Below are 17,506 nucleotides of genomic sequence, written 5' to 3' on the forward strand. Positions count from 1 at the left end.
CCTCCCCTTCCATAGTCGCACTGAAGATTACTTTAGCAGTTTAAAGAGAAGGTAAGAGTTTCGTCACAAAAAGATCTGAAAAACCTGGATTTTTAAAGAAAGCGGTAGAAGGTACTGGACAGACAATCTAATAGATAGATATCGCTCACTCCTTTCAACAACGTCATACATAAAAAAAAGATTTTTAAGGAGATCGTTTTTAAAGTTTAAGAATATAAAATTTTTTATTAAAAATAAATATCAAGCCACTAATTGAACTTTTTACTGTGCAACAGATCTTTTTAGGTAAAACCTGAAGGCTTTTTCTCCTTTCGTAAAATATTAAGTTTATTAAAAAAAAAATAATTAAACAATACCGTTTCTTCAAAATGCAAAACCAACTCTTTTTGCCCTGTAGCGGGTAAATACAAAGTCAAAAATATGCCGCTTTTGCTGGGATATAGAACATTTTCTATGCATGCCGAAAACATGCACAACTGAAAATTGACGATTTTTGATACATGACGTTGTTGAAAGGAGTGTGCGATATATGATATCAGATATAAGTAGTGTCTTAGAACCACGGACATGTAATTTAAAATCTATCACAAATGTTATATATAGATGTGATGTATTTATAACCATATAATATCCACATGTTTTCTGTGCCAAATTGGATCAGAAAAACGATAAAATTAATTTAAAATATAGAAAGCACATGTAGCGATAATGTCAAGGTTGGTTCCTAACATATGACTATCGTTCCGGCTGTAGGCTGTACACACGCATAATGTGTGCACAAATTATAGTAATTGCTAATTTTGTCCTAATTCTTGAAAATATAGGTCACGGTTTAGAAAAGCGAAAGATCTATAAATTGCGAGAGGAATTTTTATGTGCACATTTATGTGTCAACAAGAAGACCGGCTCATAGACAGCGAGCTGTTTAATAAATAATATATCAATCTAGTACCATAAATAATCTGCGTTTTCTAGACGTTTTAGAAGTTTTGACAATTTAATTTGTTTTTTGATTCTCAAATTCAAATTTTGACAAAAACCCATGCGAGAATGTAGAATGCTGAAAAATTTATAACATTAAATTGGAAAAAAATCATGACAGTAATAAGATTTTTTACCCTTATTCGCACCCAATGGTGCATAGGGCATTGCATCGTGGCTGCGCAGTGTTATATTGATCGTCAATTGCATAAAGGCAAGATGATCAGCCCTGCGCTTCTTGTACCAGTCCAGGGTGATTTTTTTTTAAGATTGGAATTGCATTTATTATTTACCTTGCTTATTATGTACAAGGTTTATAGATCATTTAGTGGACTTTTGTTTCTTCTAGCTAATTAAATATGTTTTTATTTGAATCTGTGTTGGGAACAGGAGGGATAATCTAGTGTCCAGGGTGATATTAAATTTAATAAAATTGCATGTAATAAATTATAACACAAACATGATAAGAGAAATATGCGAGATCGAAAATGTCGATAGATGGGGAAGACAACGAAGAAGACAATGGTATGCGCATGTGAGGAAAATGGAACTATCCAGACTCCCCCAAATCGCACTTCATGGCCAACCCCAAGGTAGACGACTCCCGGGCACACCAGTAAAGGGATCGATTGATAGCTGGGAATCAACATCACAGGAGGCTAATCCCCCTTAAAAACAGGCCACAAGGCCTACACCAAGAAAAAAAAGAATAATAAATTATACACAAGTACCCTTTAGGCCATTTTGAGATATCAAATGTAAGTATTGAAACAAAGATAATCACTTATACTTGTGACGCTTCCTTGTTATTAAAAATAAAGATAACAACGTACACCAAGAAGAAGAAGAAGAATAAATTATACACAAGTACCCTTAGGTCATTTTAAGAGATCAAAAGTAAGTACTGAAACAAAGATAATCACGTAAACTTGTGACACTTCCTTGTTATTGAAATAAAGATAATCACGTACACTTGGCTTCTATATTATCTTTTTGATCATTTATACAACTTAGTTCGTAAAAACCTAATTATTTTCAAGAAACGAGATTCCCGGATTACTATCTCTGAGTTATGCACATATTTTCTTGTCCAAGAGTAAATAAAGCAACGTTCTGCTTGTTTCTGCTCTCTGGGTGACCTCTACTAAATGTTAGGTCAAACACCCCTAGTAATGTAATAAACAACGCATTTATATCGAAAAAAAGGAAAAAACGCATAATTATTTATTTATAAAAATCAAACAGTGATGTAAGATGCACAATTAAAATCTTCAAAATGGCTTGTTTAAAAATAAATGTAAACAATTAAGAATTAAGTACTGTCAAATGTCCGTCTTAAGTGTTTTACACGTAATAGTATTTTGAAAGTATTCATTTAGTAATTAAAGAGTGAAAATTGAAAAGAGTGAAAATTTTATACCATACCCTTACCTTTTGACTCTCTTCCTCACACACACTCCCACTCTTTTTAAATTTTTATCTCTTAATTTTTTAATAGTTATTATAACATTAATGTGGGATTGTTTAATTGGTTTTTTTTTTATTAATGTAAATATTTTTGTTAATGTAATGTAATGTTTTTTATTTTTAATTTAACTATGTTTTATTATATACTTTTTTAAATGTAAAGCTGTACAATTCCCGAAAAAATCAAAATAAAATCATGTGCGCTTAAGTCACAGAAAGTAAAACGCAAAATAAGTATGTATTGATATTCGGGTGATCATTATTATTAAAACCATAAATAAATGTGCAACCCATGGATTAAAATTACAAGTACCTTTGTATGACCAATGAAAAATAGTTTTTTAGAATAGTCAAAAATATCACCCAAACCACTGCAGTTTTAAGTCCGTCAACTAATTTTTTTATACTAGTACAAGCTAAACTAACCAACTAACTGACCATCACGCCGCTTCCAGGGGTAGGCAGAGAGAATAGAACGCGACACCAACGTATTTTCAAACAATCTTCACCACGTTCATGCATCTCCTCATACACACCCTCCTATTATTCCGATTCCTGACTTGACCACTTTCAATTATTTGAAATACTTGATCATAGTAAGCTAAACTCGGTCTTTCTCTGCGTTTATTCTCAACTATATTCGCTTCATAAATTGATTTTACTTTAGTTCATTCTTTACTCATTCGATTCACATGCCCAAACCATCTCGACACACTTTCCTTAACTTTATCGATCATGTTTATCTCAGCCTTGTATTCTTTCCGTGTATCACCATTTTATAAAAGCAATTTTAGTAATAAGTACTCCATATTATCAAAAGGGAAAGAAAATAATAATAGCTACTGCGTTGGGTTTAATAAAATTAGGAAACGAAAAAAACTTAATTGAAAAAAATCAGAAATAAAACAATAAAAATGATATATTTATTGATTTGGCGTTTAATTTGTAGAACTCCATTTTAATATATGTATTAATTTTAAATAAAACACAGATTTTTTGAGACTACTTAGTTGTATTTTATTAATAAAAACACATAAAAAAAATAATATTGTGACAAAGTGCATTCGTTTGAAAATGCCATAACTAGGCGAAACAATTGTCACAGTATTATTTTTTATGTGTTTTTGTTAATAAAATACAACTTAGTAGACTAAAAAATCTGTGTTTGATTTAAAATGAATACAAAATTATACCTTGTTCCACTTTTTTATCGCCATTTTTTAATAATTTCAAATCTTACTGTCCGACATTTTTCTTGGTCAGAAGTGGCAGTACTTGCCTGTTATAAATTACTTATCTCTTTTCATTTAAAATTGGTAAGTGCAATGATAGGCAAATAAAAAAGATACAATAATTGACGAGAAACAATTTGTTCAAATAGATTTGTTTTCGAATTTAATGTTGTTTTCTTGGCATTGTGGTTTTATGCTTTCTACTAAATAAAACGCTACACTGACGCTCCGGGATATTTGATTACAAAAAATGGATACTAAATACATAATTGCCGTTTTATTTTTCATTGTAAAAACTGCAATCGCTTTCTTGCTAATATTCTTATTGATCTTAATTACAAACTAAGAGCTCAATTTACTTTTTTATGAGAAACCATAAAAACCACAAATTGGGAGGCGACCCCAAAAATGTAGTACATTTGTACACATATTAATTTTTTATTATTTATTTCAATTGAAATAAATCAAAAAACTTGATTTTTCAGGAGAAAGTTAAAGAATATAATAAAATGTATTCACAATAAATATCAAGCCACTTATTGAATTTTTCACTGTGCAACAGATCTTTTTAGGTAAAACCTGAATGTTTTTTCTCCATTTGAAAAATTTTTAGTATACTTCAAAAAATAATTAAACAAAACCTTTTATTCAAAATTCAAAAACAACACTTTCTGCCCTGTAGCGGGTAAATATTAAGTTAAAAATATGCCGCTTTTGCTGGAATAAAGTAGATTCTGGGCATTTCGAAAGCATGTACAACTGAAAATTGACGATTTTTGAAATTTGACGTTGATGAAAGGAGTGAGCGATATGTAACATACTACTAGCTACCTATACTTCGAAGTGGAATAAAAAGTCCCATTTTGATGATAATAGCCGATTTATGATTGATGATTATTTTCTATCCCCATTCAACAGCAAAAAACCTGTTCAATAAATGTTTGTATTATCAATAAACAAGTAGGACATACTGCGGTCAACCGCATTATAATTTATTGAATATTATGCATTCACCGTTAATGGACATCATTGAACCGAATAGTGAGATAAATTCAATTACAGAAAAACGAAATAGTACTGGTAATAGTACGTCTACAGTTTTTTTTTAGTGGCAATGCTTAACCGTTCACAGACAGTTCTATTCATTTTTTAATGAATTTTACTATAATTATATAATTGCAGCTGAAAATATGTTGAATACGGTATTTAACTTGCAAAAAAAGACAAAACTGCATTTAAGATATTTGTGCCTTTGAAATTATTAATTCTTTTATCGTTTAATTTATAATTATTTAAGTTCTATCGACAACTAAACGAAGAAATACTTTATTGATAGCTTTAATATTTTTAAATTAAAATTCTTATACATGTGTTGTTTTAACAATTAATCAAATAGATACAAGAATTGTTCAGTCACAGGTAATTATACATAATACTGTTTTAGGGATAAATCGTTTAAAAATAAAATCTATACTCGTATTCCTGTCAAAGTTTTGGCCACCTGAAGAAATCGCTTACAAAGGTGACAGAAACCTTGGTTTGATTGGTCCATGATCTATATATGTATTATTTTTAATAATTATCTTAAATTCAGTTCTTCGCATTATCATCGAGTATTATTGGATGAAAAGGAACCTCAAATCATAAAACTTCGATCCGACCCGATACCTTATGCACCATTATCTGCGGATAAAGGATCTGAGAAGAAGTAAAAGAAAAACTCACTTCAAATATATCTTAATATACATTTTAATTACCATTTTAGTTGAATTGCCTTATCGTTAAATCATTCTGAAGATTATTTTTTACAAATAGATTTAATAAATACAAATTGCTCAACCTTATTACAGATTATAACTAATATTAAAGTCTTCAACTAACCCAGATAAATAATTTCTCAGATATGTTTATATTAATAATTAAAAATTCCCTAAGCCATTTTTTGGCTCGCTTCTCGGATCGGAAAAATACAGTGCGCTCGTAAATTCTTTGACCTCTTTCCAGTTTTTTTTTTATTTGCGCAAAAATTCTGTACTCGTTTCTTACAATGTGTCACATGCTTAGATTAGTGTCAGTTTGAGAGTTCATTTGGTTCATTTTATTATCAAAGCTTTAACATTTTTCGAGACTTTTTTCTTATGATCAGACTCAGATAAAGAAAGAAAAACAAGGAAATATATAAAGAATTTAATGTAAAAAATATTTTCAAAAAGTCATCTGAGAATATGCCAAACATTAAAAATACTTAGCATACTAAACTATACTACCTGCCTACCACTATAGAAAATTGGCGAAATGATCGTTGTGAAAGGAAAAAAATACTTGACAAAATACGTATATCAAACAATCAGGCAAATAGCTAAGCCATGTACATCCGAATAATACTAATTCCACGTACGTTTTTCTGCTAAGATGTGGTCGATATTTGCGATGAGTTATAAGAGACATATTTCCCCACAAAATTATATACAATTTGTTTGGAAACATCATAAGATCTACGAAAGTAATTATATGGCATAATGTTCGTATTCATTTGATTTGCCAAGTAATGATTAAAAACTAATTTAACTGTATCTAAGTCCTAGAGTAGAATCATCTCTTACTGGTAAAATAATTCCTCCACGAAATTGTGTTCAGCTATTTTCTAGTCACCCTGTAGTTGAAAAGCCTCGCGGTATACTTTTCTCCGTTAGATTTCGACTAACATGTTATTTTCGAACTTAATGGAAAATATGACTTCATACAAATTATGATTTAGAGCAGTTTAAATTTATATTTTTGTTTCATCTTAATGATGGGATATACATTGGCTATCGAGAATCGATTCGTCCAACTTTTTTATTAATAATTAAGAGCCGTAAAAAAATAATGTAGCCATAAATATTTCTTTTATTTTCGATATAAATAGCAGTCAATATCTGGCAACTTCTAATGTAAGAAATATTTATTTATAAATACCATAGTAAAAAAGATATCTTCAAAGAATGGAAGTCGACTGTAACAAGAGAAAATCGATCAAAATCCCGACAAAAAAATGAATATACATCCAAATTAAGACAAATCCAATTCGAGACACGACACATACAATTCCAGTAATCTCAAAATTCTGACGAATCAAAAAAAATATTTGTAATTTTTTTCAGAATTTCTTATTTTGATTCAGAAAAACAATCCTGATAACATGTACATACTTAAGTATATACATTTTTGTGAAACTGGTTCAATATGTTTTTAGTGCTAAAATTAAGTGAAGTTATGATTCAATAACCTATTGCGGGTCTCCTTGCTTTTGTTTTATTTATTATCAAGTGAACAAATGCGCTGTGGCGTACGATGCCTATATTCTATACCCCATTGGATGCTGATACCAGTAGGTAATTTTAACAAATACAAAACAGTATAAATGTATTTATAGATTTGGCGTTTAATTTGTAGAAGTCAATTCTAATTTATATATTAAAACCAAACACTTATTTTTAGAGTCGGCGGGTATGCATGAGAAGATGCATGAACTTGGAATAAGCGAATAATGTTTGCAAAGACAGAGTGGTGTGGCGTTCTATTCTCTCTACCTACCCCTGCGGGGAAGCGGCGTGATGGTTAGTTTGTTAGTTAGTTATAAATGTGTTTTTATACGACTGTATATTTATATAAAACTTCTTTACTGCATCATTTTAATTTCGCAATCACTATCCTTGTATGTACAATACAATAATATACAATAAAATAAAACTGTATAAATGATTGGGTTTCGCGCATTTGTATGTCAAAGAAAGCGGTGAAATTTATGTTGCGTACTGTTTTATTTTCATTTATATTACGATATAAAAAATTCTGCCAGAAAGCTGTAACTTTTATTAATTCATTCGAATTAATCTTGGTCTTAGCTACGACACGAAAACGTGCCGTTATTCATCAGTAACAGGTGGCCTAAAGAGACGCATATGATTCTCTACTTATTATTTATTATAACGTAAGTTATATTATGTCTTTACTCTTACATTTTGTATAAAAGTCGTATTCCACTATGATTATACGTATTTATTTTATATATCAGTGCGCGATTTCTTCGCCAAAATACATATTTGTTTAACGCGAATATAATATGTTTTTTTATGATATCCTGGTAGTGTTTTTATTTTGTCGTAATAAAAGTTAAGTAAATAAATGTGTTTTACATACTTATTTTTGTGTAGCTCAGCTCAGAATAAAGACCGTTTTATATTTAGGTGGCGTATTTGAAAAATAAAATAATATTTAATAAATAAAATTTATTATTAATGAAAGTTAACAAACAACTTGTAATCTCAATTTAGTATGTTATATTCTGCTTTTTAAATAAAGAAAATTTATACATATATCATTATGTCTTTGCAAATCATGCTTCCCGGGGGGGATGTATGTGGATATATAATGTGGTATGTATGGGGATACATACCACATTCATGTATTTGAAATACGTCATCATGCTAAGTTTTCCTCGATCTTGCTTTGTTCTCGCCTTATAATTTTGTTTTATTCTTTTTTCTCCACTCATTCGTTCCATGTGCTCTAACCATCTCAAAACACCTTTCGTAATTTTATCGATAAAACTTATCTCAACCTAGTATAGAAATACAATAAACTTTATTAGATATTTCGTTGAGTGGTCAAATTAACATGTTTTTTTCTCATAGAAAATGGTATAACCTAAAAAATTAAATAAACAAAAAACAAACTAAAAAACACTTTAAACATTTATTATTTGCAACGTTTTGAGTTTGTCCAAATACTTGTTTACAAATCTGGGTTATATCAGCTCAGTAGATATTTTTTTACATTTTTGACATATTAGTAAATATGAAGGAGGATATGGAAGTCTGGGCATTTAAAGGACTTACGACCGTCAGAGGCTCGGTTAAGTGATCACTTTACATACGTGTAAACATTCACCAATTCTAACCATGATTGACAAACCACACTACTCAATTTTTGGAACTCCTAGATATGTATTTTGATCAAACTTATGACACGGTACACGAGAGTTCACAAAAGCCATGTATGTTGGAATAGGAAAAGCTTTTATTAAGCAAAGACTCTTTTATTTGTATGCAAGGTCCGAATTTTGGATTAAATTCACATACTTGAAACCCGCCTGAAAATAGTATTTTTTATATAGCTTATAATTTGACCAGTTATTGTATTTACAACATTTTGAGTGTTTCCAAATATTTTTTCACAAATCTGGTTATTTTTTACTAGAAGTCTCAAAAATTGAGCAGTGCGATTCTCAATCGTGGGTAGAATTGGTGAATTGGTGTTACACGTGTGTAAAGTGATAACTTAACCAAGCCGATGATGGTCGCAAGCCCTGTAAATACCCAGTCTTACATATTCTTCTTCATCTTTGTTGAGATGTCGAAAATCAGTTATTTTAATTTTCTTTTTTGAAATACAACAATTGAGAATTGAAGCACTTTAAGACATGGACTTTGTCTCATATAAAATATTGCGTTCAGAAAACAGCATTGAGAGATTGTATCTTATTACCGTTCTTCATTTTACATTATGTCTACTGAAAACATGGCGCAATGTGAAAAATACTGGCACGACTTCACAAAGCGTAAAGATAAAGAAAACGAATGTAGGGTATGTAAAATGAGCACATTATATGTTACTTAGTATCTACCCATTAATCACATAACATTGTAAAATTTGCGAAGGTTAACCGATGGATGATTCATAATGAAGGCCAATTTGGTGATATCGCCCACTCCTTTCAAGAACGTCATAAATCAAAAATCGTAAATTTTCAGTTGTGCATGTTTTCGGAATGCCCAGAAAATATTCTATATCCCAGCAAAAGAGGCATATTTTCAACTCAATATTTACCCGCTACAGGGCAGAAAGTATTGTTTCTGCCTTTTGAAGAAAAGGTATTGTTAATTTTTTTTAAATAGACTAAATATTTTTGAAATGGAGAAAAAACCTTCAGATTTTACCTAAAAAGATCTGTTACACAGTAAAAAGTTCAATAAGTGGCTTGATGTTTATTTTTAATACATTGTATTATATTTTTAAACTTTAAAAACGTTCTCCTGAAAAATCAAGTTTTTTTTATTTATGACGTTCTTAAAAGGAGCGAGCGATATGTAACCATCACTATAATGTCCATGATAAAAAATTCATATTGCTTGGATTTTTATTGATAAAATAATAAATGTTACAGTGATCACCAGCGCCGTGCCGTCTATATAGACAGAAAAATAGTGCCTACCCTGGATTACTCGTGTTCCATATAGAAACACGACCAGTGCTTACTATGCCTTATCCTTAACCCAACTCTACTGCCTACATTGATTAAAAACTCTGTACACGCCACTGGTGATCACTTATACCAGACAATGACAGAGTTATAAATATTAGACGTCTTTTGAGATATTTATCTTTTTATTTGAATTCCATCGTTCATTCAAATTTCTTAAAGTAAACATCTTGTGACTGTTCACTGTTCTACATGCATAAAATGATGTCTTCACACAATTTTTGAGTTCGCTCGAAGATGGACGAACTATTTATACGTTACTAGACAGTTAGCTGGTGTTGCCGAGTCGGTCTGTGATCTGTGATGTGTGTTATAACATAACACATTATACTCTCTTATACGAGTATGTAACATATCTCACAATCCACCACTGCTGGCAGTCACAGTCAAAATTCTCCACTGACACTAGTTTGTCACTATGCATACCACTAAATGACAAAGGGACATGGAAACAGTACAAACGAAGTGCGATAATGTATGCATGTGGCAGATATTCTTAATTCATTGAAACATCATGTTTTCATTTGACTGATATTGATCTAATAGTAGTTTTTTTAATAGATTTATATTATCCACTGACACTTCGTGATGGAATTGCATTTTGAATATATTATTAGATTGAAACCAATATTTTTAGCTTTTCCACTTTATTTTAATTTGACGAGCGACCGGGTTTCGTCGTTACCGACATCATCAGACCAGTCTGATGATGTCGGTAACGACGAAACCCGGTCGCTGGTCAAATTAAAATAAAGTGGAAAAGCTAAAAATATTCGTTTTAATCTAATAATATAGTAGTTTTTTTTTCACTTTAATATTTATTCAATATTACACTGGACTGGTGCCTGAAGCGGATGGCTGATCACCTTTCCTTCATGTATTAACGATCAAGATAACACTGCGTTTATATGATGCAGTGCCCTATTGGGGTGCGGATAAGGGTTTGAAGTGAAGTGAATAATAGATAGTTTGATTGATTGATGCAGTTTGGTCATGAAGTATGAGACATAAATGATTCAATTTACATAATACTCAGTTCAAACAAATATATGTTTATCAAACTCAGTCATATTAGACTGTGACAATCCGAAAATCTGGTTTTGTGGAAATACGAAGAAAAATTAAGAGAAAGAATATTAATTATTTATTTTTTCTTAATTATTCTTAATCTTATTCTTTTACAAGTGAATTTTGCAATTAGATAAACGGATAGAGAACACCTTTTTTTCAAAGGGGAAAACAGAAATTGAAAACATGTTAATAAAAATCATTAATTGATTCGACAGTCACTTTGTAGTTATATCTTTCCATTTTTAGAAATCAATTTTTCTTGGTAAAAACTATTTCTTAAAATCCATTGTGGCACACGTTTCGATGTATTCAATACCATTATCAAACACAATAGGGTGTTATAAAACTGAATCAATCAAAACATGTCTCACTATACGTTTTAAGAAACAGTATTTTTTACCAAGTATTTTTTTTTTTACAAAAAAATCACATTATACATTGGAAACAATACATTCAACCTGCAAGGTAATGTTTTCTTTTAAAAGTCGTTTATTTATTAAATTCATTTACATATTTATTTGACGAAAGATTTGCATCGTTTCCTTGAAATCATCACAGATTTCTGAAGTTCAATCAAACTATTGGTTGTTATTTTTACAGATTTTATTTCTTTGATTTTTATTTCTTTCGATGTCAAACTCTTCATCAGAATCCCAAATAATTAAGGGCACCAAACACGACACAATACCGGTTCTGGACACCGCTAACTGCTGATGTGGCCGCTGCAACTGTCCGGTTCGTCCCACATATCCGACGTTCCGGTCTGCAAGTAGGTAGACCGCAGAAAGGGATAAACAACACCGAGTTTGCATTCAACCGAAAGAAAAGTAATCAAACGAACATTTTACTTGATTAAAAAATGTTTTTCAAATGCAATGACTCGTTTATAGCTCAGTCAATCACGCTTACTGCCGAAAGATTTCTATTTTCAAATACTAAATGTTGTATTTTTTACAGAAAATACAAGTTAAATCCTAACATTTCAATCGAAATATATGTAAACACCGAGAAATCACAATACTTAGAACTTCAGTTATGTTAAACATTTTGTTTTTATTGTATTTTACATGTAACTTATAGATAAATTCATTTTAGCAGAGGAAGTCAGAAGAAAACTTTGCACAATCAGGTATGTCGAATATAATACTTGAAAGCGTCCGGGTCGGGTATGTATCTTTGCAAAGACAGTGGTGTGGCGTTCGATTCTCTCTGCCTACCCCTGCGGGGAAGTGGCGTGCTGGTTAGTTAGTTAGTTATATCGTTAATATTCCAATTGTCAATCCCAAAGCATTGATAAAGAGTTTTCAAACTCAACAGAGACGAATATTTATTGATTTATAATATGGGAATTACATCCAATTTTTCGAATTTTTGTAGTGAACTCAAAAGCTTTAATATTGTGGTTGTTTGATCACGGGTAGGATGGTGAATATAGTAGTTCAGAAGGTGATCACTTAAACCAGTCAACGACATATCGTAAACCTTGTAAAAGCCAAAATATTAATATTTTCACAAATAGTTCTTTGTTTTTGTAAACTACTTTTATATAGTTACATTTAATTGTAATTTAAACGCTTAATTTTATTCAGTTGAAGATTTCTGAAGACACCAGAAAAACGGTTTCCGATATACGTACATTGTAGTGTATAGTGTATGCAGTACGGAAGGCTGTGATGGGAGCATGTTGTGTATTATGCTAACGCTCTCACGAATTCCGTTCATAAACGTAATCGATGAATTAATATTTGTTTGTATTTATTTGGTGCATGGAAAAATAGATATTTATCGTACATTTCCGCGAAGATAAGTTAAATAATATGTACTTTCTTTTAACATGTCTTTAAATTTTTGACTGTTTTGTCTTTTATAAATTTAAGTGGGTAATATATTTTCCATAACTTTTTTGTTTTATGGAAAAAAAGAGTATTTTTTTAATAGCGTGTTTTTCTATGATATCTATAGATATGTATGTAAATATTTCGTTTTGTGAAGAACACATATATTAATATTAATAATTTCGTGCTATAAATTTACATACTACTGTAAAACATTTAGCGTATATATATAAAAAAAAATCAGTCCTTTTACTACATCTCACATGGCATTGTGTTTTTTTTATGAAGCATGGTCTGGAACTCATTGTTCTTAATCGATTTAAACCTTCCATATCATTAAAACCTACAACCTATAAAATGTATTGTTTGCTAATATTTGTTAAATTAAAATATATCATTAAAAATAAATCAACCTATTAAACTAGTGTTAACGTGTGCATAATTTTTTAATAGGAATGGAGTTATCGACATTTTGTAATCATACGAATCGACTATATTTTAGCCAGACTATTTGTAAAAGGGAAAAGTTTCCCAATAAATCTAGCGCATCATCGTGTCTCGCGGTCCATTTCAAGATGGCAAATGAGCGACTGCAAATAATAATGTTTAGTTTAGCATTGCAACAGATTGAAATATGTTATCCGAATCAGTGCCCGCAAGTCCGCTGCGGAACGGAACAGTATTGTGCAATCGAATTTATATTACGCTCACTGCGATGTCTCTAGAAACTCATTCCAAGAGCGGAAATGCGTTATCTGAAATTACCTTCTTTTGCACTAAATATACAGGCGATACGCACGGACAAAAATGTGGTAAGAAATGAGCATTACAGCAAATTACTATCTGCATCATAACACGTTATGCCTCTTAGAATTGTTTTTATCATTCTTTAGTGTTCATCGGTTCAAACTTTCTCGTAGTTTTTTTCAAAGAAATGAGAGTTTGAATTTAGGATTTCATATGTAAAAACTGTCCTTAGAAATGTAATATTTACTACAAACTGATGCAAAAGTTTATGGTAAACGGGCCTATACATAATGCTACTAAAATATTTACTTGAAATGTGTTAGAATGCTGATAGTTACCTTGAAAATTTCCTTAAAAATTGCGATTTTTCTTCAAAACAAGTAAAAAATAAAATATCAAGATAACAGAAAATATTAATGTACAAAAAGAAAGTATGTTTACATTGGGTAGCCTGCATCTGCGTTTTGACGTTTTCATGTACCGAAGTTAAAAAATCGACTTCTCAAGATATTTCAATTCAAAAGAAATTTCAAACAAAAATTCGTAAATATGCAAATTTTATATCAATTCAAGAAAATGAAATTGTCAAAAATAAGACCGTTTTTGGATGATAGACCATGGTTCAAAATACAAAAAGCTTTATATTTTTAGATCATTTTTTGTTGTACAAGTATTTCATCAATTCTGGTTGAATATAACTACAATATAGCTGCACTCTGTTGGTTAGCAGCATCAATATTAGACTAAACTTCGTGTGATTTTTTATTCAACCAAAATTGTATGACTCAAAATCATCGCTTATAGCATGTGGACAATGAAAAAGAAAAGTAGATATAGGGATTGAACAAAAAATATTTTTACAAAATTATTTTTTAGGTCATAGTTAGACCGCCAGAAATACAGTTTTACCAAGTTAAAGATACCTTGTATTAAGGGCAATTATTTTATAACAGGTTATTGATGATAGCGGAACCGGTAGCTCAGCTGAATTTACATTCAAAATTAATACCGACATAAATTATTATCTTTAAAAGAATTTATTTATGTAGCTTTGTTTATGTATGCAAGTTGCAGGTGACACCGATTTTTCGATAGGTAGATACAGCCATGGGAAATGAGATATATATTTTATAGTTCAATAAATTAATCTCTGAGGAAAGCTTATTTTAACTCTGGAAATGCGATTAGTTTTAACAGCATAGAGAGGCATATTTCGCAAATATGGAGTGTCCAAAAATACATATATCGAATCAAATAACAACATGAATCTCATTTAAGTCAAATAGGTTATTTTTACATGTGATATGAATGCAGTAAATATTTTTTGGTTCATATATTAGCCCACCGGATGAACAGTGGACAGTGTATCTGGTATATTGGCATCGACTTCTGTTTACTGCACGTCTGTACTCGTATAACATTGTGTTTTCGTAGAGATATTCAGAACAATAATATTTTTTACTTCAACAACCAAGTAGTACATTTATATAATCTTTATACACAGCAGATTTTTTAATGGACATCATATATTTGTCTGTGAATAGCTCGTTTAAAAAATTATGGATTTTTGCTAGATTAATGTTTTTTTTATATTATAGTTTTCTCAACTTCAAATGAATTATCTAAGGTTTTTTTTTATGAAAGTGAGTTTGAGAATCCCAGGACTAATGACCTGGCGTTTGGCTGGCTTCCTTCACTATTCAGCCCATTATTAAACATCCATATTTTGAAACCGGATTATAAGTCGATAAATCCCTAGCGATTCTAATACACAAAATGAAAACTAACACTTTCGAATGAAATATGTCTTGTACATAAAAATACATAATATATTGAAAGTCTATATATACATCACTCTGTCCGTCTTCGTAGTATAATGGTTAGCGTGTTAAGCTACCGCGCTGAAGGTCCTGGGTTCGATTCTCAGGGGGTGGAGTGAAAATAAATATTAGTGATTTTACACTCTAATGCCTATTTAATATTACTCTGGACTAGCCCCTGAAGTGCAGGAGTAATCACCTTGCCTTCATATAAGTAGCGATCAAGATAACACTGCGTTAATACGATGCAGTGCCCTATGCACCATTGGGTGCGAATTAGGGTTAGAAGTACGTCATTAGTATTTCAAAACACTAGATTTTGGAGTTGGTAGGCTAAAGCTTCAAACACGCATCGAATTAACGTTTGAGAATCTACACAACTTTGTATGTACACTGTATCGTTACAATTTCATTCAAAGCAATTACAAAGTGTCTAATGTTATCATTACTTAGTCACATTTGTGACTTCGATGAAATAATTGTGTAGAAAATCTTCCTTTCAAAATGCGACTCGCTTAATTCAGTAAATATATAGAGGAAATATTCCAATCATCAAAGCTAATTAAATTTATGATGTAATATTAAAAATTTGTACACACATCGTCTACTAATGAAAATAAAAATATCCATCTACCCATACATAAATAATTAACACCTACACATTTCTTTAGCGCAGCACGTGGTTTTTGTTTCCGGTCTCTTTGTTAATGCACCTGACATTTTGTTGTTGCATTTTTCAGTTTTATAGACTCGGTTTTCAGGTTGGTATCAATACATACGTTACTCTATCATAAACACTAAACACACCCCTAGTTATTGATATGGTTGCTAGAGAATCAGTAATTTTTAGTGTCTAAAAATATCTAAGTAGCTATTACAAGAGTTTAAAGCGTATAAAATATTGTACATCGCTTATCCATTGGCAAAAAATAAAATTCTTATATATCTTTCAAGAATGTTTCAAATAATATTAAATTTAGTATGACAATAAAATACACAGAAAACAATGCAATTATTAATTTCAATACTTCACATTTAATGCTGGATCCGAAAAAAATTATGTAAAGTCGTTTTAATATCTATTATTCAAGTATGAAAGTATTAAATACGTACTTAACATATAATTATTAAAAACAAACTAACTAATTAACCATCACGCCGTTTTTTAGGGGTAAACAGAGAGAATAGAACGCCATACCAATCTGTTTTTGAACACAATTCACCTCTTTCAAATTCATACATCTTCTCATACATAAACAACGACTATTCAGACTCCGGACCTGACTGGTCAAGTATTTGAAATACTTGATGATGACAGTAGTCATAAAATAAACCCTGAAGAGGGCAACAGGTTGTTGACGAAACTAGTTGGTTTTCAATAAAAATGTGAGTGGATCAAAAAATAAAGTCTTTTTATTTCTCAAAATAATTATTTCACACTGGTCGACAAAGTTAATGTTTTCAATATTCAAAATATAAACGTTAAACGTTAAATATATGTATTTAATCCTGTTATTCAGACTTATTTTTCCATCTTATTCACCGAACAGCATAAATCAGCGTGTTTTCCTGTCCCTGGGCAGGGGCCGCTTCGGACGTAGGTAGGTACTTGCGCGCTCGGACGCGATGTTTTCCCGCTCGGCGCTTCCCTCGTGCGGACCACGTCCGTCGCGCGGTCTTTTTGAAGCGCATACGTAACCCGTCCCGCGAAAATCATACGTCTGTCAAACAATTCCCTATTCTTCCTACACATTTAAAAATAGCCCCGACAAAATAACCGGATCTGGTGTATTACCTCTTGGATCTTGAGACTGGTCCTCACCACCTTTCGGGTGACAGCAGTCTCGTACGACTCCTCGATTGTTTCCGCCATGTTGCTTTTTCACAGATTCGAAAATTCAAAACGTTCGGCGCCTCTTTTTTTTATTCGCGGCTGCGGAGTTGCACTGACACAGAATACGGTGCGCGCTGCGTGTGTGGCGGGCGGCCGCGGCGGACTGGCTGCGCTAAAATTAATTCCCTGCCAACCGACAAGCGCGGATGGGCGCT

The 17,506-nt window shown here is 31.2% G+C and overlaps 1 protein-coding gene across 7 annotated transcripts in view; it reads right to left on the bottom strand.

The window, feature by feature from the left end:
• Positions 1–17,466, bottom strand: part of tmod (tropomodulin) — a 119,489-nt gene extending 102,023 nt beyond the window's left edge. For 6 of the 7 annotated variants that reach the window (XR_015838350.1, XR_015838348.1, XM_088268347.1 and 3 more), the window contains exon 1: positions 17,253–17,464. Coding sequence is in view for 4 of the 7 variants with exons in the window: in XM_088268347.1 (XP_088124473.1) it covers positions 17,253–17,330 (78 nt within the window). In the remaining 3 variants the exon portion in view is untranslated. Of the gene's footprint in view, positions 1–17,252 lie in introns of all 7 variants that reach the window. The other variant, XR_015838343.1, reaches the window with a different exon arrangement.
• Positions 17,467–17,506: the final 40 nt, after the last annotated feature.

Source organism: Brachycentrus maculatus, unplaced genomic scaffold (assembly GCF_059751285.1).
Source record: "Brachycentrus maculatus isolate JH-2025_06_01 unplaced genomic scaffold, ASM5975128v1 h1tg000322l, whole genome shotgun sequence".
NCBI classification, from domain to species: Eukaryota; Metazoa; Arthropoda; class Insecta; order Trichoptera; family Brachycentridae; genus Brachycentrus; species Brachycentrus maculatus.